Source organism: Motacilla alba, chromosome 19 (assembly GCF_015832195.1).
Source record: "Motacilla alba alba isolate MOTALB_02 chromosome 19, Motacilla_alba_V1.0_pri, whole genome shotgun sequence".
Classification (NCBI taxonomy): domain Eukaryota; kingdom Metazoa; phylum Chordata; class Aves; order Passeriformes; family Motacillidae; genus Motacilla; species Motacilla alba.
In genome coordinates this window covers 1,100,503-1,124,979 of record NC_052034.1, presented here as the reverse complement: position 1 = coordinate 1,124,979, position 24,477 = coordinate 1,100,503, and the positions used below count along the sequence as shown (strand labels likewise).

Genomic DNA, 24,477 nt, shown 5'->3' with positions numbered 1-24,477 from the left:
CCCGCCCCGCGGCGAGGGGAGCGGCGGGGGCGGCGCCGCGGCCGCCCGGGCCATCGCCGCCCCGCCGGGGCGCCGCGCCGCCGCCTCCCCCCTCTGGGCCGCAGTGGTGCAGCCCGAGGTTAGCGGAAGCGGCCGCTCGGCGCTGCCATGTTGAGCCGCCGCCGCCGCCGCCGCTTTGTTGTCGGCTCCATGTAGCTGCGGCCCGGGGGAGGGAGCGACGGGGGGACCGCCCGCCGCAGCCGCCGCCGCCGCCGCCCGGGGCCGCGCCGCCCCCGCCATGGAGGCCAACTGGACCGCGTTCCTCTTTCAGGTGAGGCCCCGCGGCGGCGGCGCTGCCCGCGCCCCCCCTCTCTCCCTCCCTCCCTCACGGCCGCGGCCCCGCCGGTCCCCGCCGGGCCGGGCTGTCACTCAGCGCGGCCGCCCGGCCCCCGCCCGCCCCCGGCCCGGCCCGGCCCGGCCCGACCCGGCCCGCCGGGCAGCGCCTCAGCGGCCCCGCGGCTCCGCTTCTCCCTCCTCTCCTCCTGCACTTTCTCCCTCCGCCGCCGCCCCGCAGCGCGCTCCCTTCCCGCTTTCATTACAAACCACCGATGTTCGTATTTGTATTTTATTTTTATTTTTTCTCCGCAAAATATGAGATCGCGCTTTATTTTTTTCTTTTATTTTTTGGTGTGTTTGCTTGTTTTTCTCTCCCCCCTTGTCTAAAGGGACAACAACAGAAAAAAAAACCCCACGAACAAAAAAAAAATAAAAAAAAAAACCAAACAAAAAAACAACCCCAAGCTTCCACCGGGCTCCAACAAAACCCCGATGGAACAAACGCCGTGTCTGGGAGAATAAATTAATCCCTCTTTAAACAGCCTGACTCAGGGCCGGCTGACGAGGGAGCTTGTTTTCTTTTAAAATAGGACGCGAGCGGGCCGGATTTCTGTAAAAACTGGCGAAATCCTAACGGGAATGGGGAGGAATAGGGACGGTGGAGCGTGCAACCCCTCCCTTTGCCAACTGAGTCACAATTTTCCCCCTTTCTGTCGGTGAAAGACTGACTTAAAAACACCGCTGTTTATGTAATTCCGAAGAAAATCCAATGTACCAGAAAAAAATCCTAAAAAAAAAAAAAAAGAAAATCTTTGCCTGGCTTTTGTGAGCCTCGCGAGCCCTTTCTCACCAGATTGTTTTCTCCTGGATTTTTTTTTTTTTTGTTTTGCGCTGGAAAACATAAAATGTGTGATTGCAGCAGCAGCAGCAGCGGAGGGAAAAAAAAAAAAAAAAAAAAAAGCGCCCAGCACATCACCTTTCTCAAGGTAAAATAATCCTCTTTGCACGTTCCCGGTGGCGGCCGCTCGCTTCCTCACTGTCCTCCTCGGAATTAAACCCAGACCCAACCCGTGACACGAGTTTGAAAACCTGAGTTGAATGAATAAATCCGCCAAGAGCGAGCACCATTCCTTTAGGGAGGAAAAATTCGTCCCTTGCAAGTAGCAGGGGATGAGTCACTCGCTCGGGTTCTGTGCCTCGGAAAACACGCCGGGAATGTTCCGGGGAGCCGGTACCGGGAGCTGGCCGCTGGGCTTTCCTCTTTTCCCGATGGATGCGGGCGATGCCATCGAGTTTGGCTGAGGGCTGGGGAATTATTTCTCACTCTAGTGGGCAGTTGTGATTCGCACGTAGGAAACTTCACGCTAAGAAGTTAATCTCCTTAGTTTAGGGCCATCTCCCTCCGAGCCGGGGCTGCTCCGGTGCCTTGCTGCCTCCCAGCTGAGCCTTTTCCAGGGGAAATTTTTCCTAGGCTGGCAGGACTGTATTGCAGCAGGCTGAGAAATGCCAAGTAATGCTTCAAGTACGTGTCCAGCTCCTCGCTGCTCGCCCGTGCTTTTCTGAAGGTGCTGAGTTTTGAAGTAGTGATGTCACACGCTGATTTAGGAGTCAGCTTTGCTGCTTTTAATTAAGGAGTCAGCAGTTCGCTTTCCGAACGTGCGGCTCGGAAGCATCTTCATAAAACTGTGACGTGGAAATTTTCCTCTGATTTTTTTTATTTTCCCTCTCTAAATAATAAAGCTTTCAGAGCTCATAATAAATGCTGGATATTGTTTCTTGAGTGGTTTTGTCAGAATCAGTGATTTGGGGTGCGAGCGTGCCAATGCACCCAGCAGAAAGCAGCACTGAGGTAGTCCCGATGTGGCTTTCATTTTTCTTCTTCCCATTCTCACAGCAGCCCGGCAGCCCCAATCCAGCTGATTAGTTAAAACTAGTTAAAAAGCGTGGATTTAAAGGCCTGTCCCCAGTGTCAGTTAAATAACAAATGGAAGTGGCTGAATATTCACACTCGTTCTTCCTGGGGGGAGCGTTAAACCAAGTGTGCGTTCCAGCTGGGACAGGATTCCTGAGGGACAGCTTAATACGTGGAATATAAAGTTGTAATTTTTAGCCAAATGTTTCTCGAGGAGGTTTCGATGTCTTCATTTTAGTCCTGTAGCAGTGGGCTGTAAATCGCTCCTTCCAAATAAAGTTGTTTGATTGTTTTTAGGTGGCATTTTGATGAATTGTATCCCTTTCTAAAGAAACAATCGTGCTACTGAATAAGCAGTTCTTGTTTGGATCTTCTTAGTCCCCAGAATGCATAGTTGGAAAACCACTTTTAGGATGTGCTCGGGAAGTGAAAGTTGTATCTGTTAATGTGAGGAGGACTCATCCATCAGATGGAGTGTTCAAGATATGACTCATGCTAATTTGTTGCTCTCACATTAAGGCTGAAGCACAAAAATATTTTAGCCTCTGGCATTGGAAGTTCACAATGCCACATCCTACACTCCGGGTCATGAATTGCAGGGTTTTTTTGTTTACTGCCCCCCCAGGAGAGAAGGAATTAGTGACAGAACAAGGGGATTTTGCAGGAGAGCCTGTCCCAGGCCATCAGAATATCTCCAAAATGTTGGCTTGACTTGACGTTCACGCTGGGTCGAGTAAAACCGTGGTGGGAGCCTGCATAACTGCGCCTGCCAGAGGCGTGCAGCAGGTGCTGGCTTCCCTTCTCCAACGGGGAGTTAAAAAAACGCTGCCTGATCCTTTTTTAAAAGGCTTTAAAGGCCCTCGGAAACTGAGGAACACAGCTCGCGGCAGAGGGGCTGCGAGGAGGAGCACGGTGCTGGGAATAGTGCTGGCTCCCTCGGAACCAAGATAAGCAGACTTACATAAGCAGCAGCTCCGTAGCCTGTCGCCTGATGAATATACATTGTTTTATGTCCACTGTCTCCATCAGATCTGTAGGAATAAGTGCATCATTACCTTGAAGTGCTGACGATTCTTTGAGGCTTAAAAATATCCATAAACTGCCTAAGTTTGAACCTTGTCCAAAGGATTTGGGCTCTCCATTATCCGATCTGCTCGCTCTGCCTTTGAAATTGTATCTCTGGAGCTATCATTAGGTGCTCTGCAGTGTCTTCTGGTGCGGTTTAACGATATTGTTTAATGCCGATTTGAAGTTGTAAAACATTTCAGAATTTTTTTAAGTTAAAATCGTGTTCAAGTGCACAACTTGCTCAGTATTGTGCTGCCGGTGTGTGTCATGCAAACTCTTGTTTTCATGCAATGTAGAAGTGTCAAAACCTTTTTAAAAACACGGAAAATAAATGGTTGAAAATCCACAATTGTCACTGAAGTCAGGGAGAAGTTTAACGGAGCTGCTGGGGCTTGTGCCGTGCCCTGATTTAGCAGCGTCGCCTCCAGGAGAGTTCTGGATGCAGCTCTCTCCAGCAATCCTCCCTGAAATAAACCAGCCCCTCGGGCTGTTGTTGGAGTGGCTGCTGTGGCCAGGCAGGTGTGCTAATATCCAGCCTACCTGTTGTATCCCGAGCTGCAGCCCAGGTGGATCTAAAAGGCAGGTACAGACGGACAGCCTGGCCTGGCTCCTAACGATTCCCACAAGTTTTGTCTCCTGTTAGTGTCCCGAGTGCAGGCTTTCTCCTGTGAGCTGTTTTCCTGTCAGATAGGCTTGGAGTGTTTGGGAGCTTGTGTTCCTTCCCACGTGGGTTAGCGTTGGTATCCAGCCATGGCTTTTATCTAAGGATCACCAGCATCACGCTCCCAAAAAGTGGGATTGGAACGGTGCAGGAGCTGCCCCACAGCACGGGAGAGGTGCCTGGGGGGGCTGTAGTCCCTGCTGTGATCCAGGCAGGCAAAGCACCCAGGATACAACTAGGAAAAAGGCCCAAAGTGAGCTTCTAGAAATACTGGCTTGTCCAAAGGACGTGTTGAAATGGATTCCCATGGGAAGAGCACTAGCCTGAGTGCCCTTCCCACTACTGTCCACCCCAACCCATGTAAAAGCAGCCAGGTCAGGGTGGTGCACTGGCACAGTGCTCTTTTCAGCTCTCACAGCTTTGAGTCATGTTACTTGTGAGGAAAGCCATAGGAAAGGAGTCCTGCAAGGCTGCAGTACTGATCTAATGGGAATGCAAGTTTCCCCAAACTCGGCTTCAGGCCTGGCACGCTGCGTTAATAACGAGCCTGATTTAAAACTGGTCTGATGAGACCGAGGCACATCTTGAATACAGATGCGCTTAAACTGGCTTAAGGTGCTGGAGTGATTTATTTTAATGCTCCATTAGGCTGAATTGGTCTGTGTGGTTTCTAAACCACATTAAAATTGTATCTGCCAGGGTTTTGTCCCGGTCTGACTGGATGAGTTTTAATAACAGTGTTTCTGCCTTAGAATAACCACGCGTGGTGCAGCAGGGCCCGTGGCAGGCGGGCTGCAGCTCAGCTGAGCGCTGCTGCCTGCGGGCCCCCCCTTCCCTTCCCTGTGGCTTCTGCCACACGTTCTGTAGTTCAGATTTAGTTGGTATTGGCTGCTTTCAGACAGCTTTCAGGGTTTATTCCCAACGCCCCGACCCGGGTTCTCCAGCATCTCTAGATGTCTCCCAGCGTGTATCGATCAGCTTCTCTTCCCAGCACAAAGTAGCTGCTGACGAAGAGAAAAAGGCCGTGCCGCTATTCTTGTTAGTTCCAGACGCAGAGAGCACAGTGGCCAGTGGATAAATGCATCAGGAACCTGCTAAATATAGAGATGTGGCTTTAGACAGCTCCCGATTCCAGTTGCTTTGGTTTCAGGGCTGGCGCAGGGGTATGAGCACTCTGTTTAAATAAGACGCCTTATCGCGTCCTGGCTCTCTGTGGCTGCGGTTCAATTCTCGGCGTGCACCGAGCTCGGCTTAAAGGTGGGGCCTTATTTTGCAACTCCTGTCAGTGCCTTCATCCTCTCCCGAGACAGACCTGATGTGCCGTCTGATACGATCATTAGCAAAATGAGTTATCTGTTATGTAAAGATGAAATGCTGTTATTAAGAGATCTGACAAGCACCTAGTTGTCTTCCATAAAAAGTTGCCCTCCAGAAACTTAAATAATTCCTTGGTTGTTGCGCTGTGTCCTACACTTACCACAGGCTCTGCACAGCCAGGGCATTTACAGCACGAGCGGTTTATCTTGTCCAAAACCAGCATTATGTAACCTTCCCCTGTTGTTCCTTCCACGGCTTTGGGTCTAGAATGTGCTTCCCTGTCGTTTGTAAATGTTCTCGCCGTGCCAGAGCGAGCACCCGTCCAGAGAATTTAAGTGTGAATGTTTGGTTTTAGGCACACGAAGCCTCCCATCACCAACAGCAGGCAGCACAGAACAGTTTGTTGCCTCTCCTGAGCTCTGCTGTTGAGCCGCCCGATCAGAAGCCGATTCTGCCCTTACCAATAACGCAGAAACCTCAGCCTGCACCAGAAACGTTAAAGGATGCTATTGTTGGGATTAAAAAGGAAAAACCTAAAACCTCCTTTGTGTGCACTTACTGCAGCAAAGCTTTCAGGGACAGCTACCATTTGAGGCGTCACGAGTCCTGCCACACAGGGATAAAGTTAGTGTCACGGCCAAAGAAAACTCCCACCACAATGGTGCCCCTTATCTCGACCATCGCTGGTGACAACAGCCGGAGTTCGCTGGTTTCGACTATCGCAGGCATCCTGTCCACAGTCACTACGTCTTCCTCTGCCACCAACCCCAGCAGCAGCGCCGGCGCCACGGCCATGGCGGTGACGCAGACGGTGAAGAAGCCCAGCAAGCCCGTGAAGAAGAACCACGCCTGTGAGATGTGTGGAAAGGCCTTCAGGGACGTCTACCACCTCAACCGGCACAAGCTGTCCCACTCGGACGAGAAACCCTTCGAATGTCCCATTTGCAATCAGCGCTTCAAGAGAAAGGATCGCATGACCTACCACGTGAGGTCTCACGAAGGTGGCATCACGAAACCCTACACCTGCGGTGTTTGTGGAAAAGGCTTCTCAAGGTACCACGTAGCAAATCCCAGGCGTGCTCCGCTGTTGGCTTTTCACGAGCAAGAAGGGTTAAGCTGTGGTAGTGAGGAGCTGGGAGAACCAAACCTCTGAGGAGATTGGCGAGGGGATAAAGAGCCCCGTCTGCTGTTGGGGTGGGGGAGTCTCCATCTGAGCAAGGTTAGCAGTGGCCAGAAGTGGTCACTTTTTTAGGAGAGTGGTTTGAAATGGTTTCTCAGCCTCACCCAGGTCCCATAAGATGTGTGTCTGTGTCACTGGGGGTGGGCACAGAGCCCCTTCACCAGCCTTTGCCACGGTCTGTGACCAAACGGGGCAGGGCAGAGGAGCTGTCACCTGGTCTTACAGCAGGGTGGAGGGCACTGACGGAGCTCAGGGGGAGCTTGCACTGCTGCCGGCTCTGTTTGTAGCTGTGCTTGCAACAGAGAAAACTTCAACCTTTAGAGCTGCTGCGCTCTCACCTTTACACAAGGTGTGACCAAACGTGCCATTTCCAGGTCTGTGAGGAGAACAGAGTTAAGCTTTAAACCGCAGGTTGCTTTTAAGCTGTGAGGTGCTGCAGGTGAAGCCCCTGGTAGGCGAGGGAAGGGATTTATCCTGGCTGTCAGAGGGATGGGGGCTGCAGGGAGCGACCGGCTCGGTGTCAGCTCTGCCAGCCAAGGTGTCCTGGCTCTGTGTTTGTAACTGTGCACTTTTCTCCCATCCCTCTCTTTCTTGCAGGCCTGATCATTTAAGCTGTCACGTTAAACATGTTCACTCAACAGAGAGACCCTTCAAATGCCAAGTAAGGGCTGAAATGGTTTATTAAGAACAATACCTTATTGTGTCAGTGGTACTCAGGTGAATCTTTCCAGAGCTGTATTTACTCCTGGATTTCTGAAAAGCAAGTTTAGGAGTAAAGCCACATTTGCCACCACACCACAGTGCTGGAGTTCTGGTGGAACTTTAAAGAGATACCATGGTTGCTTTTTTAGGAAGATTAGAGGCTTTTTGCTTTCTTGGAGAACAGCATAGTTGCTCTGTTTTACCATATGCTTAACTTAGTAGTAGGATTGTGGCAGCATCCTCAGCTTAGTGCTCATTTCTGGGGTAATGTGTGCAGTGTGTTCTCAGCATGTTCAAATCAAATGTCTTTCTCAGCACATCTATTTAAAATGGGTGGGAATGGTTGATTCTGGATCTGTTATTTTGCTGGAAGGGGAAAGCGAGTTGTCCTAAGTTGATGACTGAGTCTAGGAGAAATAATTTGATTGCCCTTGAACAATTAACTGTTTTGCTTGGAATATCCATGCTTACTCCAGCCTGTTTTAGTGACACATCTTATTAGATAAAAGCCTTGGGTAAAAGAATAGTGTTAGGAAAAGGTTTTGTTTCCTCGTTCTGGATGGGAACAGAAGTAATTGAGCAGTGTGAGGTACCAAGTTCATATTTGTACAGTAAAATTACACTAGAAAGCAACTTTGCCTATTGGAGGTGTTTTTTATAAGCTCCCTCTTGCACTGGGGGTAAGGCAGCCCACTGTTTTCAGAACGTTCAAGCAGTGTGGAATATGGTTTTTGTCCTGATTGTCTCAGGAGCGAATTCCATTCTCAGTCTCTGCTGAGTAGTTTGATTTTTGTTTCCCTGTAAATGCAGGTAAAAGTTAAAGCTGTCAATGCACTTGGGGTACTGTTAGGACCTGCCAGGTAACGCGGGCTCGCGGAGGGCCTGTGGGTGATGCTGTGCTGCTCTGTCTGCCCCTCAATGTGACTTTGTCCTCCCTCTAGACGTGCACTGCTGCCTTTGCCACCAAAGACAGACTGCGGACACACATGGTGCGCCATGAAGGAAAGGTATCGTGTAATATCTGTGGTAAACTTCTGAGTGCAGCATATATCACCAGCCACTTAAAGACACACGGGCAGAGCCAAAGTATCAACTGTAATACCTGTAAACAAGGCATCAATAAAAGTAGGTGAACGTTTTACAAACATTTCTAATAACAATGTGTTTGCGAAGGGAATTGCCTCTGATGATGTTAAACTCAGCTACGTGTCTGTCAGTCTGGGTGCTCACACCTCTTAAAAGTAGATCTTTAGTAACAGAATGTGCTTCAGCTCAAGAACTGGCATGTGTGGAGTTGGTTTGCTGCAAGACTGTGCTCTCATCCCTTGGGAATGCCCTGCAGTTCATGACAGTGACCCATCTCTTGAAGAAAAGAGTTCCCAGGTTTTCAGTGCTACTTCCTGAGCCGTGCAGGGCTAAAAGTCCAAGAGATAGTTTGGAGATTTTAGACTATTTAAGAGCTGCTAAGATTTGCCAGGTTCCAGGTCTGAAGCCTCATCCGAAGCTCATCAAAATCAGGAGAAAGATTTCTCTGCTTTCCCTGAGCTTTGACCCTGGGGCTCAGTGTTTCCTCCCTCAGGCAGTAGCTGACAAGAGAAGGATTTAAATCCAGCCCTGATAGGTTTTGGGCATTAATGGCATCTGACTGGTGTTGTGCAGGAGGTCAGATGAGATGTTTGTAATAGCTCCTTCTAGACTTAAACTCTGGACCTGGGAATGCCTAGCAAGCAAATCAAGAGTTGACTTTCAAATTTTCCCTATTAAAATACCTGTAACTTAAGTTAACCCCACATGGTTAGTAATATAAAACGGGTTTTCAGGGGAATAAAGAGGCAAAAGTAAGGAATGTCTTTGGAAACTTTGTCCTTAAAGCCTTTAAACTGTATTCATTTACAACATCTTTGCAGTTCCTGTTACTCCTGGATAACTTGAAGGTACTGGGAATGTCTGAAATGCCTGATTGTTGAGCTTAGTAGGAAATTTGGATGTGAAGTATTTTTCAAGGCATAGGGTTACAACTCTGGCTTCCAGTCCAGTTTGGTGGTGCTAAGCCAGTTCACATGAGGCATTTTGAGCAGTTGTTAGAGGTGGAAATGATGAGCTGTACTGTGGCCAGAGAGTAGTGACAGGCTGTTCTCTGATGTAAACTGAAATTTTTAAGTTATACTTGCAATAAAAAATGAAAAGGCTTTTTTTTTATTTTTCATTCTTAAGCTGGAGCTAAAACGTAGAAAAAATGGATTCAGTTTGAGTTGTCGAGGCTAATTGGACTAATCATTCTTCCTAAATACAAACTAAATAATGACAAGAGAACTCTGGTTTTGGCACTTAAAGTAGATGTTCTTGACTTATGTTTTGGTTTTTAGCTCTTGGAAAAGTAGTTTTATGAAGCACAGAATTAATGATACTGTTCTGAACACCTGTGATTTTGTTCTTGGAATCCTGTGAGATTCCACATGCTCTTTGTAGAAGTTGCCTTTGAGATCTCAGCAGAAAACAGAGTAACTTTTCAAGGTGAATTTGTGTTCTTACTTGATTGGCATAGCATGCATGAGTGAAGAGACCAGCAACCAGAAACAGCAACAGCAGCAGCAACAGCAGCAACAACAACAGCAGCAGCAGCAGCAGCAGCAGCAACAACAACAACAACAACAACAGCAGCAGCAGCAGCAACAGCAGCAGCAGCAGCAGCACGTAACAAGTTGGCCTGGAAAGCAGGTAGAGACCCTGAGATTGTGGGAAGAGGCCGTCAAAGCCAGGAAGAAAGGTAAAACAAACCAATACTGACGTGGCCGGGTTTGTGAGACGGGAGTTGACAGTCATACAGGGAGCTGAAGGTGTCAGGAAGGATGTCTTACATGACAGTTTCATTCTTAGAAGTCATAGCTAAGAGAGACAGGAGGAAACAGGCCCCAGAGAGGGCTGTGTTAAACGGCCTGCTCGTGACTTGCTCTCTGTGTCTGTCTGTGTCCCTAGAGCCATCACTTACAGAGGGGACTGGGGGCTTTGACTTGCATGTGGCTTTTAGCTGTGCCTGTGCTTATTTATTTACCCTGTTCACCTGTCTGCACACACACACACCCCTGCCCTGCCTCAGCACCAGCTGCACGTGTGTGCTCTGTGTCCTGTTCATCTTGTCTCCCCACTTTATTCCATCACGTCACTGTCTTTGCATGAAGTTTTCTGGACCTCAGAGAGCTTTCTCTCTCTCCCTCTCTGTCTGTGGCTTTGTTTCATCACAAAACGAGGTAATCAGTGATCCTGTTTCTCATCAGTGCTGGCTCACAGCTTGCCTCTGCCTGTGCTGCTGTGACTGAAGTGGGATTGCTGCTGTCGGTCATTGTGGCAGTTTGTGGGGAACAGGTTGCTTCAGTTCAGTGCTTTTAGGATACAGTGGTTTAAATTCTCCCATTGCTGCTGCTTATTTATTTCACAACAGTTTGATTATTAATGCCCATCATGTGACTTCATGGATTACGTGTTTTAGAAGTTCTTAATGACCACTGCTTACTGTTTTTCACTGGCTGTTTATAGGAATGCTTTTGACTCACCTTATTTTTTCCTTTTCTCTCAACCTTCCTTTCAGTTCTTCAGTCTTTTGTTTTCTAGGTTCTTAATTGTGTTTTAGGCTACTTGCTTCCTTTCCCCTTGTTATGGCAGTAATTGAATTCTGTGATCAGACAGTGCAGAAACAGCTTATTCATGTTGAAATGCAGTGATAACAGAAACACTGCGTATCATCAGGCCACTAAACAGATAAAGCAAATGATGTTGATTTAGAAAATCACTGAGGATTATTTTCTGCTTGTTCTTTCCTATGTCTTGTTTCCTTTTCCTTTCTTATGGAGAGTGTTGAATGTGCTCTAGCAGAGCCGTGGGTTGGGGGGTCAGGGAGGTGGGTGGGTGACAGTGGTGTCACACTGCTGCTTTTAGCCTAACTTAACTGGGGAAGGGGCATGGGTGGGACGTGTCCTCGGGTGTGACTGAGCTTGAAGGTGAAGTTAGACCAGACCAGTCAGTGCCCTGCTTGAGCTGCTCTTTCCATGCTGCTTCTCCCGTGCTAGTTCCACTTGTGGTGGCTTTACAACACTAGATGGGATTTTTTTTTTTTTTGTCTAGTACAATTTCTTTTCACAATTTTTATTTTATTTTTTTTTACTCTTTCCCTTCCTCTCCACCCCTCCTAGCTATGGACTTTGAAGAACCAACAGTAACCCTTGAGTGGGGCTAATGTTGCTTTCAAAGTTATATTTGTATTGCCCCAGAGGCAAAGTGGACTCTTTGCTCCTGGCTTACCTCTGACACGTGGGTGTAACTGAGCTTGGGGTCCTGCCCTACAAATGTGGAAGCACACACGGCTTAGTATCGCTGCTGCAGAGTGCATTTCCCTGTTCTAGCAGCCAGCCCCTCCCCGTTCCCTGCTCCCGAGCCTCCCGGTGTGGCTAGCCGGCAGGTGGTGCTGATGGATGTGGAGTGATTCCCGTCCCCCCCGCGTCCCCCGGCCGGCCCCGCCGCCCAGCCCCGGCCTGCTGGGTCTCCCTTGCTCTGCACCTCAGTCCTGCTTGCTGCAAACCCCCCCAAAACCCCCCAAACCAACATGGTGTGGAGCTGGAGCTTGTGTGAAAGCTGAGGAGCTGCTGGGGCTTGAGGGATGTGCTGCTGGGGTAGCCTTGAAGTAGAGGTACTGTGAGCAGTGGAGCAGTTCAGTAGCAATAATTAAGACTGAAATAAGCAGGTAAATATTGAAACGAGCTTTGCTTATCAGTCCCTAATAATGACTTTTTAAAACCTTCACAGAATGTCAGTTCACCTTTGAGAAGGCTATAGAGTACGTACCATTCGGTATGTACACTCTCTCCTCTATTTCTTCTGTTCCTCTTGGGAGGATTTTTTTGGTTGTACAGTACTGTTTTTATGAACGTGGAAAAACCCTCTTGCTAAGACAACCTCACTTGACTTCTCAGGGAAAAAAAATAATACTCAATTGAAATGACCTGCATGAGAGTTTGTATTTCCTGTAGGCTATAGAATGTTAACAGTTTTAACTTACTAATAATACCTAAAGAAAATGATTCCAGAATTTGTACCCGTTCTTGTTCGGTTTTTGGGTTTTTTGTTTTGTTTTGTTTTGTTTAAATCTTGTCCATGGTTTTTTTATGTGTTAAAAACTTTTTGTCTTTTTTATGTCTCATTTTTAGAAGCTGCTAACTTGTGCCAAACCTCCACTGCTGCTACTACGCCTGTGACTCTTACTACTCCATTCAATATAACGTCCTCTGTGGCTTCTGGGACTATCACAAACCCAGTCACAGTGGCAGCTGCAATGAGCATGAGAAGTCCAGTAAATGTATCAAGTGCAGTTAATATATCCAGTCCGATGAACTTAGGGCACCCTGTAACCATAACCAGTCCTCTGTCCATGACCTCCCCGCTCACGCTCACCACCCCGGTGAACCTGCCCACCCCGGTGACCGCTCCAGTGAACATAGCGCACCCCGTCACCATCACGTCCCCCATGAACCTGCCCACCCCCATGACGCTGGCTGGTCCCCTCAACATAGCCATGAGACCAGTGGAGAGCATGCCTTTCCTGCCCCAGGCCTTGCCCACCTCTCCTCCCTGGTAAACAAGTTCTAAACAGTATTAAAAAGGATTAAAATGGAATCCTTACCAGCAGTTCTTTTCTGGGTTTTGTTTGGTTGGGTTTTTTTTTTGTTTTGTTTTGTTTTGTTTTGTTTTGTTTTGTTCTGTTGGGTTTTTTTGTTTTGTTTTGTTTTAGTTAATAATAAATTCAGATAAGACACTGGGGCAGCACCATCAGAGACCACAGTAGCATCTTCCCCTTGATTTGGCTCACATGGTTCAGGCTTGAGTTTCACTGGAGCACTTCATTTAAAGTAAGTTTTACATTGTAGCTGACTGATGCTGAATTAGAGCAGATACTTATTTGCCAGAGTTAAAAAAAAGGAAAAAATACCAAAAAAAAAAAAGGTAATTAAAAACCAGTTTTATGTTTTATCCCCTCAAATTATAACTTAGAAAATCATTTTAATCTAAACACTAGCGAAGACCCCTCTGTATCTGTGACAGGGTGGATGGCTCATTTGAACCTGCCAGGCAAGTCCACTGTTTCTGAGCTAGTGTAGAACCTTTGTCTGTGTTGATGTTTTGGTTTTTGTTTTTTTCTTTAATTAGTAAATGCATTACAATGTTGTCATTTAAAAAAAAAAAATGCATTTTTGGAGAAAATATGCATTTTACCTTTGGGAATATGGTAATTTCAGGCAGCATTCCCTATGGGAAAGGTGATACCAGCTCTGATATGCAAAGCATATGATAACTTATCATTCTAACTTCAACATATAATAGGGATTGTGACCTGATATTTGGAGATGTAAATATTACCCAACATATTACCCTAAGGGAATAGAGCATTGTAGTCAACATTTTTTAAAAAAAAAACCTGTTATTGTTTGGTGAGAAACAGCCATGGCTGACAGAAGAGGAGTCGAAATGTATGTAAACATGGTCTCTGAACAGTCAGACCCCCATGGGACTCTTATCTAGGAGCAAAAGGAGTGCTTGGAAACTTAAGGAAAATTGCTTTAAGCTGGAAGATTCTGGAGGCCCTGGGTGTGATTTTTATGCCCTCTGCCTCCCAGTCAGAGCCTGCTGGTGTTTCAGCAGGGGACAGACGTGTTAGTTGTTCACTAGAAGTTTTGTCTTATATTAAATTGTATACAGTTTTTATTCTAACCACTAACTAGGTAGGATGCCCCTCCAGGACAAGCAGAGAGCGTCTTTTAATTTCTCCCCTATTTCTTAATCAAGTGTTGTGCAAATCTGTTCAACTTTGTAAATATTTGCAAACATCATCATTTTTACGTTATCCTTCTATTGTGTTAACACATTTCTATCAATTTGTGGGAGTTCTGGGGTGCTGAGCTGTCCAGCCCAGAACTGCTCATAAATGGTCACACATGTTTAAGCTACATGTGCTTTTTTTTCTTAACCTGTTTATCTGTACATAAAGTAGAAAGCAAAGTCTAGGGAAACAGATATACTTTTTAGACTATCATGTCACATATTCACATTTTTAAAACTTTGTTTAAAAAAAAAAACGAACCACCCTAAACCCAACCTCTACATTAAATAAAATAAAAAAAAAAGAGGAAAAAAAAAAAAAGAAATTACAGTTGAGATGTTTTTATCTTAATGAATTTGAGAGCTCTGGAGATTAGCGTGTGCATTTTCACAGAGTGCTAGCAGGACTGACCAGTCACACTGGACTGCTTCCGTTCCTCCCCGGCCGTGTCCGTGAGCAGTGATTGCCAGGCTGCTGGCTCAGGTGACAGGTATCTGTATCCTTACGTGAAACTGTTCTAGGGGCTTGGACTACATAGTAAAACAAAAACAAACAAAAAAAATAATAGAGCTTAGTGTAAAATAATTTTATAAATGATCTTTTGTACTTTAGGACATCAAATTGTACAACTTTTGTATATATAAAAGCTTAGGAACTTTCTGTTTAGCAGAAAGGAAACACATTCCTACACTTTTAATGTATATGTTTGTTATAATGTCCATGTAAACATATGCCCTATGTTTGTGCCTTTTAATTAGTTTGTCTCAATAAACAAAAATGTAGAGAAGAATATGTAGCTATGACTTTGTTACCACTGTTCTTACTCCAGGTGTTAGAGGTCTTTGTTTTGGCCCTGTGTAGAGCCCGGCGCGCACGGCCAGCCCGCCAGCATGTCCCCAGCCCCGCTGCCCCGGCCCCGCTGCCACCTCCACACCGTCCTGCATGTTGGGACCTGTAGTTCCCCAGCCATCTCTGCCATCCCTGGCCACCACACCACCTTGCACCAGCCAGTCTCCCAAAGTAGGTACAGCCTTCTGGGTCTGGGTAACCACAGTGACGACCCTTAGGTGAAATTTGGGTATCCCTGAGCTTGAAAAAAAAGAAAAAGAGAACAAAAGCATTAAAAGCCAATATGAAAATGTGTACTAGAAGTGGTTATCTATGAATTACTTACAATAAACAGGTGTGAGACTTAACTGTATGTTGTCAATTACTGCAGTATTGACAGTGGGTCCCTCGTTCAGCCAGCTGTTATTTTTATCCCAGCAGTGTAGCAGTAGAATAAACACATTAAACACCGGCAAGGAAATCTTTCACCGTGACAGAGGCTTCCCAAACCGCTAACCACGGTGCTCTTAGCGTGGCGTAGGAAAAGGGCTGTTTCCTTTTTATTTTATGTTGGTTCTGCTCGACTGTACCTGGTTTATGTCCACAAAGCTGCATTAGCTAATTGTCGACCTGTTTCATTTGTACTTGGGTAAACATTTGCTTTGTACCGTGTATTAATGGGTCCGAGGTGTGCTCCTCTGCTGTCTCAGTGCGGACGTTGACTTCGCTCTGTAATGCCATCCTTGCAAATACATTAAGCTGTTTTTCTGACAAACAAAAGCTACCTGGTGCAGTAGTTTATACGACGTGCATGCTCCCCGCTGATCCGTGCCCGTGCCCGTGCCGGCGCGGCCGGGCATCCGCTGGCACCTCGCGCCGCCGGGTTCAGGCTCTGAGAAAATGGTGGACGTGAAGAACAGATGCTCCTGTTACACCGAGTTAGTTCCTATGCAGCTGATGCGCTTAGCCTAGTTTATTTCATGGAAACTTTTAAGCTGGATGGAATCCAACATCCAGGGAAGCCTATTGCTGCCGCTGGTTCGAGTGGGGTTTATATCGAGCCCATTCAGGTCTCCGATTGCAGGCAGTTCAATAGGGGGTTTATTTTTTTCCTTCTGAAGTTTCCGTGAGCATTCAGCGTGAGGTGAATGGCTTAGCGCCGGCCGAGAGCTGGAGAGCTGCATTTTGCCTTGGAAGGATGTGTGCTGTGCAGAGTCAGAGCAGGCAGATGGAGGGCACGGAAGGGCGTCCTCCGGGCAAGGAGAGCCGCGGGGAGGTGGCCACGGGGACGTAAGTATTGCAGCACAGCCAGCCACGCTGCAGAAATGGGGTACAGGCTATAAAGGGGCTGGTTTTCCCTTTATTTGGAACACCCCAGCACCTCCAGAGAGTGTTCGGGGTGAAGAGAAATTTGGGATTCAGCCTTTTTTTCAAGCGTTACACCCGAGTGTTGTAAATTGGGAAAGTTCTGTTCAGTCACGATGGATCAGAGAGAAACACGTTTTAGTCTCAGCATAGCAGTTTAATTCTATTTGCCATTGATACAAATAAAACACTTTTTCCCCCTCTTACAACAATTTTTTTCCTTAGAGAGGCAAAAGAAAGAAGTATTTAATGTGTTTGCATTTGTCCACAAGAGGTTTAAAGAAAACCAGCCAGACCCCAGTAAGCTGCTGAGCTGCAGCAATCCCAGGTTACATAAAGGGGCCGGGGCTGCCGAGGATTAGCCGGGGCATTCCGGGTGCTGATAAGCCTCCAAGTTCTGCTCGCTCTTCCCTCACTTTTATTTTAGAAACAGCCACTCTGAGCCGTATCCTGAAAACTGCCTGGGGTTCATTTTCAAGGCTGTCGGGGTTAGATTCCCACCAAAGAGAGAAAATTGGAATTTAAATAATGCTCAGGTTGTTAAAGCATCGAGCACTGTGGTAGTTTTTATCTCAGGGTCCCTGTGCACGAGCTGAGTTGTTGAGAAATGAATGACAGTTTCTCACTGCTGGGCCCTTCCAAAAAACTCCTGCCCTGCTTCATTGGTAGCTTAGTTTATCCATCTCAAAAATAGATTTAACAGTAATTTCAAAAGGTAGCTATTAAAAGCTCTTCAAGTTTTTTAATGCCATTGGGGTTTCAGTGCTTAAGTGGACCTTTTAACCAGTGCTTTTTAGGAGAAAAAGTGTAAAAATAAATCTCCTTGTCTCCTAACTGTCAGAGAATAAAACAAATTAAACCTGATCCCCTTCTACGTATTTGTATAATTCAGCATGTTTATACTTCTTGCTTCTCTTTGGGTTGTTCACTCGCAGCTCCCAGCGCAGCAGCCGAGGCATGACAGAGGAACTGCGTGCTAATTTTTATGTCAAAAATAGCTTTCACCTTTAAAGGCACACGCCTCAGTGGCCGTTTCCTAATTACAAAAGGAATGCCAAAGCTTCTCCCGCGAATCCATTTTACAGCTGTGCTCAGACCGGACTGTCAGCCCCTGGTTAAAATTGAGTGCTGAGGTCCTGACCTAGAAACAAACCTTTTTTGGTGTTGCTTTGGAAAGAGTGTTTCAGTGCTGAGGAGCTGAGCCAGGCTGCCCGGCCAGCTCCCTCCACACGCCCGGGACAGCCGCAGCCTCGCGTCCTTGCAGCGCGCTCTGCATCGCCCTGCAGCCCAAATCGGGGCCGCTGGGCAAGCCAGGCTTGTGATTCTTGAAAAGAATACATTTTTTGTTGTTGTTCTTCAGGTTTCTGGGCTAGTCTAGTGGAATGTGTCCCTGCTCTGGTGGGGGCTTAGAGTGAGATGAGCTGTGAGTTTCCCTTCCAGCCCGAAGCGTTCCAAGTTTCTATGATTATTAGAACTTTTCCTTTAGGGAAGCATCAGTGCTTTCTGAAAACCAGACATTTGGCATCTGCAGTTCAGAGCACAAACCTGTGCTTTCCTAGCAGAGCATTTACAATCACTGCCTCACAAACCGACCCATTTAGTAAAAAATAGGGCATTTTCAGGATGTGTGAAACCTGGTGTTTTCCAGACAAGTCAGAAATATTCCATTCACCTTTTCACCCAGTTGTTTTCACCAGCTGTCAAGATGAAACCGTTTCTGTTCTGTGTTTTCTGTGCAAGGTTTGTTTTTCAGGGAATTACCGATTTTGGAATTGGCTGAATTAAATTCACTATTTTAATTCTTCATAGTTGTGTATTTCTATGCCCATTTCTTTTTACTTCCTAGCATCATTAGCAGCTAAGACCCATATCAAAGGGATATAAAATTGCCTGTTTTCCCTGAAACAAGCCTGGATTAGGAGGAGATTGCAGCCACCAAAGCTCACTGCAAGGCGCTGTGCCTCGGAAGAGTCTGATCTGCGCTAACTTGGGGAAGAAAATGATGAGGCACATGTTCAGTAGGCGCTGAAAACCGAAGCTTTGCCTCCAGTATTCCCACTCCTACTCTGTGTTCCCTGTCAGAGCCTTCCACATCTTTACCCAGGACTGCTCATCTGCCAGACACAGATGAAATGATGGAGCAGAACAACTCTCAGCACGAAGAGCTGTCCTGTGAGAGCTCTGGACCATCCCACACCTGTGCTCGGGCTCCAGCACCCACAGCCGTGCACCCGAGCAGTCTCTGGCTGTGGCAGGGTGCTGTGGGAGCCCGTGGTGCCCAGCGGTGTGGAGTTCTTCCTGTCTGGAAGGTTTGGAGAGCCAGGAGGGAAGTGGAGGCTCTGAGCTGCTGCCGTCCGCGGTCCCGCTCTGGTCTCTGAGGAACGGGAAGTGTTTGCCCCGTGTAAACGGGCTCCTGTAATTTGTAAGAGGAGATTGCTTCCCGTCCCGAGCTGTCAGCCAGAGCGAGCGATACAGGGACGGCTGTTTTCTGTCTGCTCCGAGTGATGCTTGGCTATAACCCGTCTGGGACGTTCAGCTGTGGGGCTGCAGGGCTGGCTCCCCTTCCTTACCACCAGACTGGAGGTCCAGGCTCCAGAAGCCTGGGACTCTCCAAAGGTATGGAAGAGCCTGAGAGCCAGCCTGGAAATATGGGATGGATCCATCCGTCCGTCCATCCATCCATCCATCCATCCATCCATCCATCCATCCATCCATCCATCCATCCATCCATCCATCCACCATCCATCCATCCTCGGGATGCTGTTCCCTCCACACACTGGCCCCCAGGCCACTCAGGGCCGGAGGTGCTGACCCCATGGCTGGAGGCGCTGGGGAAGCCTGGGGACAACGGGGGGGCCCCTGGGAGATCCCCAGGACCCCGTCAGGGCTATCTCACCTCGGGGAGCGCCGGGGCCCGGGCGGTGCCGCCCCTCGATGCCCCCGGCCCGGCCGAATGGAGCTGCGCGCTGCCCACGGTGGGACTGCGGCCCGGGGCACGCACCGGGGGCTCCGCACGCCCCCCGCCCCCGCAGCCTCTCGGCGCGGCCCCGCTCCCCCCGGCCCGGCCCGGCCCCGGCCCCGGCCCCGGCCCCGGCCCCGCCGCGCCGCCCCCCGCTGCCGGGCACGGCCGCCCCCGCCCGCCCGCCACGTACGTCTCCCGTCCCGGCTGCTTTCCATGGTTCCCGGCGTGACTGGAGCCGCCCGCCGCCGCCCCCGCAGCGCGGCGCCGACCGCCGGTAAGGGGGGGCGGGCCGGGGCTCTTTGTGCGCCGGGCCGGGCCGGGCCGGGCCGGGCTGGGGCCGGGCCGGGGCGGGCGGTGCCGCTCGGCCTGCGCGGGTCGGGCCCGGAGCCGCGGCCGGGGCCGGGGGGAGCGGGGGCGCCGCCGGCTCGGCCTCCACCGGGGCCCGGGCGGAGCGGCCGCGGCGGCGGGGCCGGGGCCGCGCCTGTTGCGGCCGCCCCTCCGGAGCCGGGCCGGAGCCGAGCGCTGGGGGCCGCGGCCCCGGCACGGCCCCGCCGCTGCTCCGGTGCTCGGCTCCGCCGCGGGCCTGCGCGGGGCCCCGCGCCCGCCGGGATCGGGAGGGACCCGCGTGCGGAGACCGCGGGGCGGCCGAGCCCACCGGGCGCTGTGGGACAAGGGTGCCGTCCCGTGTGCGACAAGGGCCATCCCGAGTGGGCCAGGGGCTATCCCGAGTGGGCCAGGGGCCATCCCGAGTGGGACAAGGGCTGTCCCGTGTGGGTCAAGGGCTATCCCGAGTGGGCCAGGGGCCATCCCGAGTGGGACAAGGGCTGTCCCGGGCCATCCCCAGTGGGCCAAGGGCCGTCCCGAGTGGGGCCGGGCGCGGGCAGGCTGGCTCGGCCTGGGCCAGGACTCGCGTCCCGCTCAGCCCCGGAGCATCGCCGGTCCCCGAGCGTGACCCCTCCGTGCCACTGGGGCTTTGGATTTAGTGCAGGAATTGGTGGGGCCCTGGTGTGGCACAGCCGTGGTGGTCACCTCCTGGGTGACCAGGGGCATTTGTCAGCCCCTGAGCGGGTGCCCAGCTCAGCCACACCTGTCATTCATCCTCCATAAGCATGGAGGGCACCGTCCTGCCAGGCTGGTCCTCACCTGGGGCTCCTGTCCAGCGCTGAAATTGCTGCCGGTGGGTTGTGGGCAGACAGAGATGGAGAAGGAGTCAAGTGCAAGTCACGGCTCAAAGCAGTGCTCTCCTGCACTGTGTCTCTCAGGCGGGTTGGAAAGGCTCTTTTTTATTATTTTCTTAAAAAGCAGTGGAGTTGCACCTCCTCCTCACACCTCCTCCTGCTGCCGCCACTGACAACAAACACGGGGGCTGGAGCCGTAAGGATTTCCAGGGGAGAACCACCATCCTGGGCTGACCCCTGAGGCTGCCTCTGGGGCTCTGCTGGCGGGGCTGCCCTGCGGCTGGGGAAGCTGTGGCTTTCCTCACATCCTCCTCCTCCTCCTCCATCTCTAAGAACACAGGCTGAAGCGGCATCTGCTGCTCTGAGAAGCTTTTTGTGGTTTTCACAGAGGTTTTCCTGTGGAAGTGCTCGGCGGGAGTGCAGCACTGGGGCAATGAGACCCCGGGGAAATGCAGATTGCCTGGTGCTGGTGCTGGTGCTGGTGTGGTGGGAAGCTTTTGGTGCTCGTCATGGCAGAGGAGCCCCTGCCATCACCTCCTGGTAGCCGTGCACCTGTGGCATCTCCCACCGTGTTACCTAGCGTGGTGAGGCTGTGCCTGATGCTGGCAGAGCCTTGTGCACCAACCCCTGGCTGCCCACAGCCCTGGTGTCACAGCCTCTGACAGCCAGAATTATTTCCCTCAAAGGTTCCCATCCTCTTCCCAGACACAATTCCTGGGAAGGTTTGGACTTTTCCTGCATTTTATTTAAAAAGAGCTCTGAAATTTGAAGAAAGTGAACAAAACCTGCCGACACCTGGCGGCGTTGGTGGCGTGGCTGAGGGGCTGTGGTGCCCTGAGCCCCGGGGAGCAGCAGCAGCCTGTCAGGGGGTGCTGGAGCTCGTCTGCCTGCAGCAACATCCTCTGTGGGGACACGGAGAACAGGGGATGCTGGCGTCGGGAGTGGGAGAGCCACGAGGGGATCAGAGGGTCATTCATGGTCAGGGTCTGTGCCGTGAGGGTAAAATCCCAGGTGGGATGTGTGGGAAGAGGGTTCTGTCCTAACCCCGGGGGTGGGCTGGCCTGTGGGGTGCTCGTGGTCAGAGCTGGGAGGCTTCAGGGCGGCACAAGGTGATGGTGATGATAATTGATAACTATAAAATGAGGAAAAGACTTGAAATAATAGCACAGAGATGGGTCCCTCTCGTGCTGTGGTGGCAGCATCTCTGTCACCGTGGCCAGGGTGGTGGAGGGACACTGGCTGGAGCCTCTCCTGCTCGGTGGCACTGGGCTTGCAGCAGCGGCGTGGGGCCCGGGTTTTCCCGGGTCGGTTTTGGCTGTTCTGCCGGTTCCCGGGGCCAGCACGGGAGCTGGATGGGCACAGCGGCGACCCAGACGGTCCCTGAATGGAGCGGGAAGTTGGAAGGAGAAAGCAGCCCAGCCAGCTGGGTGGAAAGCTGGCTGAAAACAACAGGAAATGAGAACAGGGGGAACATCTGGGTCCAGCTCTTGCACCACTTCCGACGGGCGCGGAGCAGCTGCTGCCTCTGGGCGACAGCGGCCGTGGCTCCGCTCCTCCATCCCCATGGAACCGCGGCTGTCCCAGCGCCTCGGCCACCAGCCACCCTGTCCCCCCGGCCCGGGGGTCCCCGAGGTGGGGGACGGGCTGCGGTGCCCCAGCCGCCGTGCCCCCAGCCCGCCGCCCCGGCCGCCTTTGATGCGGGTGAGTGGCAGGTCCATTGTGGCCTCTTTGTGCCTCCCTCGGTTCTCCAGGTCTGCACAAAACCTGCCATGGAAACCGGAGCCAGCCGCTGCCCCAGGAAACCCGCAGGCGCAATTAGGAAATGCAAATAGGAATGCAAATTCCTGCCTCGCCTTCCAGGGCTCGCAAAGTCGCCCCTGGGCCGCCGATGTGCCCAGGACACTGATGTGCCGAGCCCCGTCTGTGGGGATGGGGAAGGTGGCAGAGCAGGGAGACAGGCAGGGAGAGCTGCAGCGAGCTGCTTTTGGGGTGCCTCAGGCCCTTTTCCGGTCTCCCCACGACCGGGGCATCTCGACCCGTGCTGAGTGGTGACTCATAGGTGACAATACGACATTGACATTTTTTCCTCTCTGTTGCCCAGCGACAAACAAACAAACAAGTGTGCCTTCAAGCCCACAGTAGCTGCCTTGCAGGGGCTGTCCCCTGGCTCGGCCCGGGCCTGTCCCAGTCCCTGGGGTCTGCCTGGACCTCCGGGGGTTGTTCTGGGGAGGTCGAACTGCCCCACACCCCTGCTTGGAGGGTGTGAGCCTGGCAGAGGCAAGGCAGGCTGCCCACTCGGCAGTGAGGACCCTCCCCACCAAAGCACCCCGAGAATAGATGGGAAAGGAGATAAAATCCACCCACAAATAACTCAGGAAGCGCAGACTCTCCAGGTCTTCCTTTCTAGGTGGCATTTGCAAGCACTGGAGACGCTGGCCCTGCCTCGGGTCCCCAGAGCAGTGTGTGTGGGTGGAGTGGGGATCATGGGGCTGAGGAGGATGGAGAGTGGAGCAGTTAAGGGTGGATGCTGATCTGAGCCATTCCCCTCCCTGGAAGGAAGCAGGAAGGTTTTCTTTTCCATCTGCCGGAGGAGCCATAACTCAGAGCCAGGAGCGGAGTTGGCACGTGGAGGGCACCATCCACAGCAATGATCCGTGTGGGGAATGGCAGATCCTTTATGCCCTGATCTGGGCCTAATCCACAGCTGTGCCACTTAAAACCAGGCCTTGTTGATGGCTTTTAGTTTTCCAAGCTACAGCCCCTGGGTGCTTTCCTATCGGCGGCTGGAGTGGTGTGGGATGTGCATCCCCATTAGTGGTACATTTTTCCAGCCCCAGCCTGCTTTTATTGCTGGGAAATGAGCTCTGACTCCTGGAAGTGGTATTTCTTCCTTCTGCCTGACAGCTGGTCGATGCCTGGCCTCGCTCTCTCTTCCCCAGGGAAGGCACACGCCGCTGGGCACACAGACACTGCGGGGCACAGCAGGGCTGAGCAGGGCAAACAGGGAGATCATCCAGCAGACGCACACAGCGCTGGCTGCAGCTCTGCTGGTGGGGATGGGGCACTGGCAGCACGTGCTGGGGCCGTAAGGGGATGGGGGACAGTCTTTGGGGAGGATTCCCAGCTCCTGGAGCCTGAACTGTTCCTTCTGAAATCCTTGTGGCTTTTACCCTCCCTGGCTGGTGATTGCCATGATCAGTGCAAATCAGCTGGGATGGGGTGTACCTGAATTAGTCAGGCAAACTTAAAATTAATGAAAGAGAAGCAAGATGGGATTTTTAAGAAGAACACGACCCGTTGTGGTGGCTGATGGCAAAGGGGGCAGCAAGCAGAGCCACTGCTGCAGGTCTGGGTCCCTTCGCCACCCAGAACTGTGCTGGCACAGGAACGACTCTGCTGCTGAGGAGGCTGAGAGTTTTTCTGAGTTTTGGCTGGGCTTCAAATCCAGGTTAGTGTCCCGTGTGGTTTCTGTGAGGTGCTGTGATGGAGCAAACCCAGCGTTCCTCCTTCAGGGCTTTCCTCCGCCCCACAGTCCGGGTGGTGCCGGGATGGAGCGGCCTGTGCTGGCTGGCAGGAGGGGCCTGACGTAGGGCCTTGATTAAATTCCTGTCCCTGGTGAGGTGTAGCTTTTCCAGCAGGTTCTCCTCTGCCGAGCAATGTCACCCAGCGCGAGGGAGGACAAGCCTGGTGTGGTTGCAGTGTGACACTGTGTCCCAGGACAACGGCAGCGCCGGATTGTTGGCCGGGCACTTTCCCGGGATAGCTTGCATCCGCCGTATGGCTTAGTGACTCATGAAGAAACCCTCCTCTGTTTGTGTTTCATTAGTCCCCTTCTTCCCTGGCTCTTGGTGAGCGTGGTGCTGAGAGGCTCTGTGGGATGAGCTGGGCTGTGGCCGGTCCTGCCTAAGGCTCATCCTGGCTGTCAGGGATGGATGGGTGACCACAGGGTGGCCGGAGCATGGCAGGTGGACGTGAGGCAGTGACACTTTGTGCCCTGTATGACTGCTGTGGTGAAGGGGCTGGCATGGGGGAAGCGGGGGGGGAAGCCCTCCTCCTCTCCCTGGGGACCCCGGAGGCTGTGGATGGGGTGAGGGAGGTGCAGGACCTTCCCACCACACGCATGG

General features: G+C 51.2%; 2 protein-coding genes and 1 long non-coding RNA gene across 4 annotated transcripts in view; 2 read left to right on the top strand and 1 right to left on the bottom strand.

Annotated features, from left to right (window-relative positions):
• Positions 1–3: 3 nt before the first annotated feature.
• VEZF1 (vascular endothelial zinc finger 1) lies at positions 4–14,810 on the top strand. Of its 2 annotated transcripts, none has more exons than XM_038157846.1 (7): positions 4–310; positions 5,629–6,326; positions 7,051–7,114; positions 8,097–8,162; positions 9,670–9,922; positions 11,953–11,997; positions 12,354–14,810. In XM_038157846.1, the coding sequence occupies exons 1-7, from the start codon at positions 278–280 to the stop codon at positions 12,779–12,781; spliced, it is 1,587 nt and encodes a 528-aa protein (XP_038013774.1). In that variant the 5' UTR covers positions 4–277; the 3' UTR covers positions 12,782–14,810. The 2 variants fall into 2 exon arrangements, with proteins under 2 accessions (XP_038013774.1, XP_038013772.1); XM_038157844.1 differs by having other exon boundaries at positions 7–310; positions 8,097–8,280; positions 9,701–9,922.
• On the bottom strand, positions 12,871–19,486 carry LOC119709726. The gene is made up of 2 exons (XR_005259414.1): positions 19,366–19,486; positions 12,871–18,587 (listed from the first exon to the last, which is right to left on the bottom strand). It is a non-coding gene; the product is annotated as an uncharacterized LOC119709726 (long non-coding RNA).
• Positions 19,326–24,477, top strand: part of CUEDC1 (CUE domain containing 1) — an 18,736-nt gene continuing 13,584 nt past the window's right edge. The window contains exon 1 of the mRNA XM_038157847.1: positions 19,326–19,449. The gene's annotated coding sequence lies outside the window, so the exon portion shown is untranslated. The remainder of the gene's footprint in view (positions 19,450–24,477) is intronic.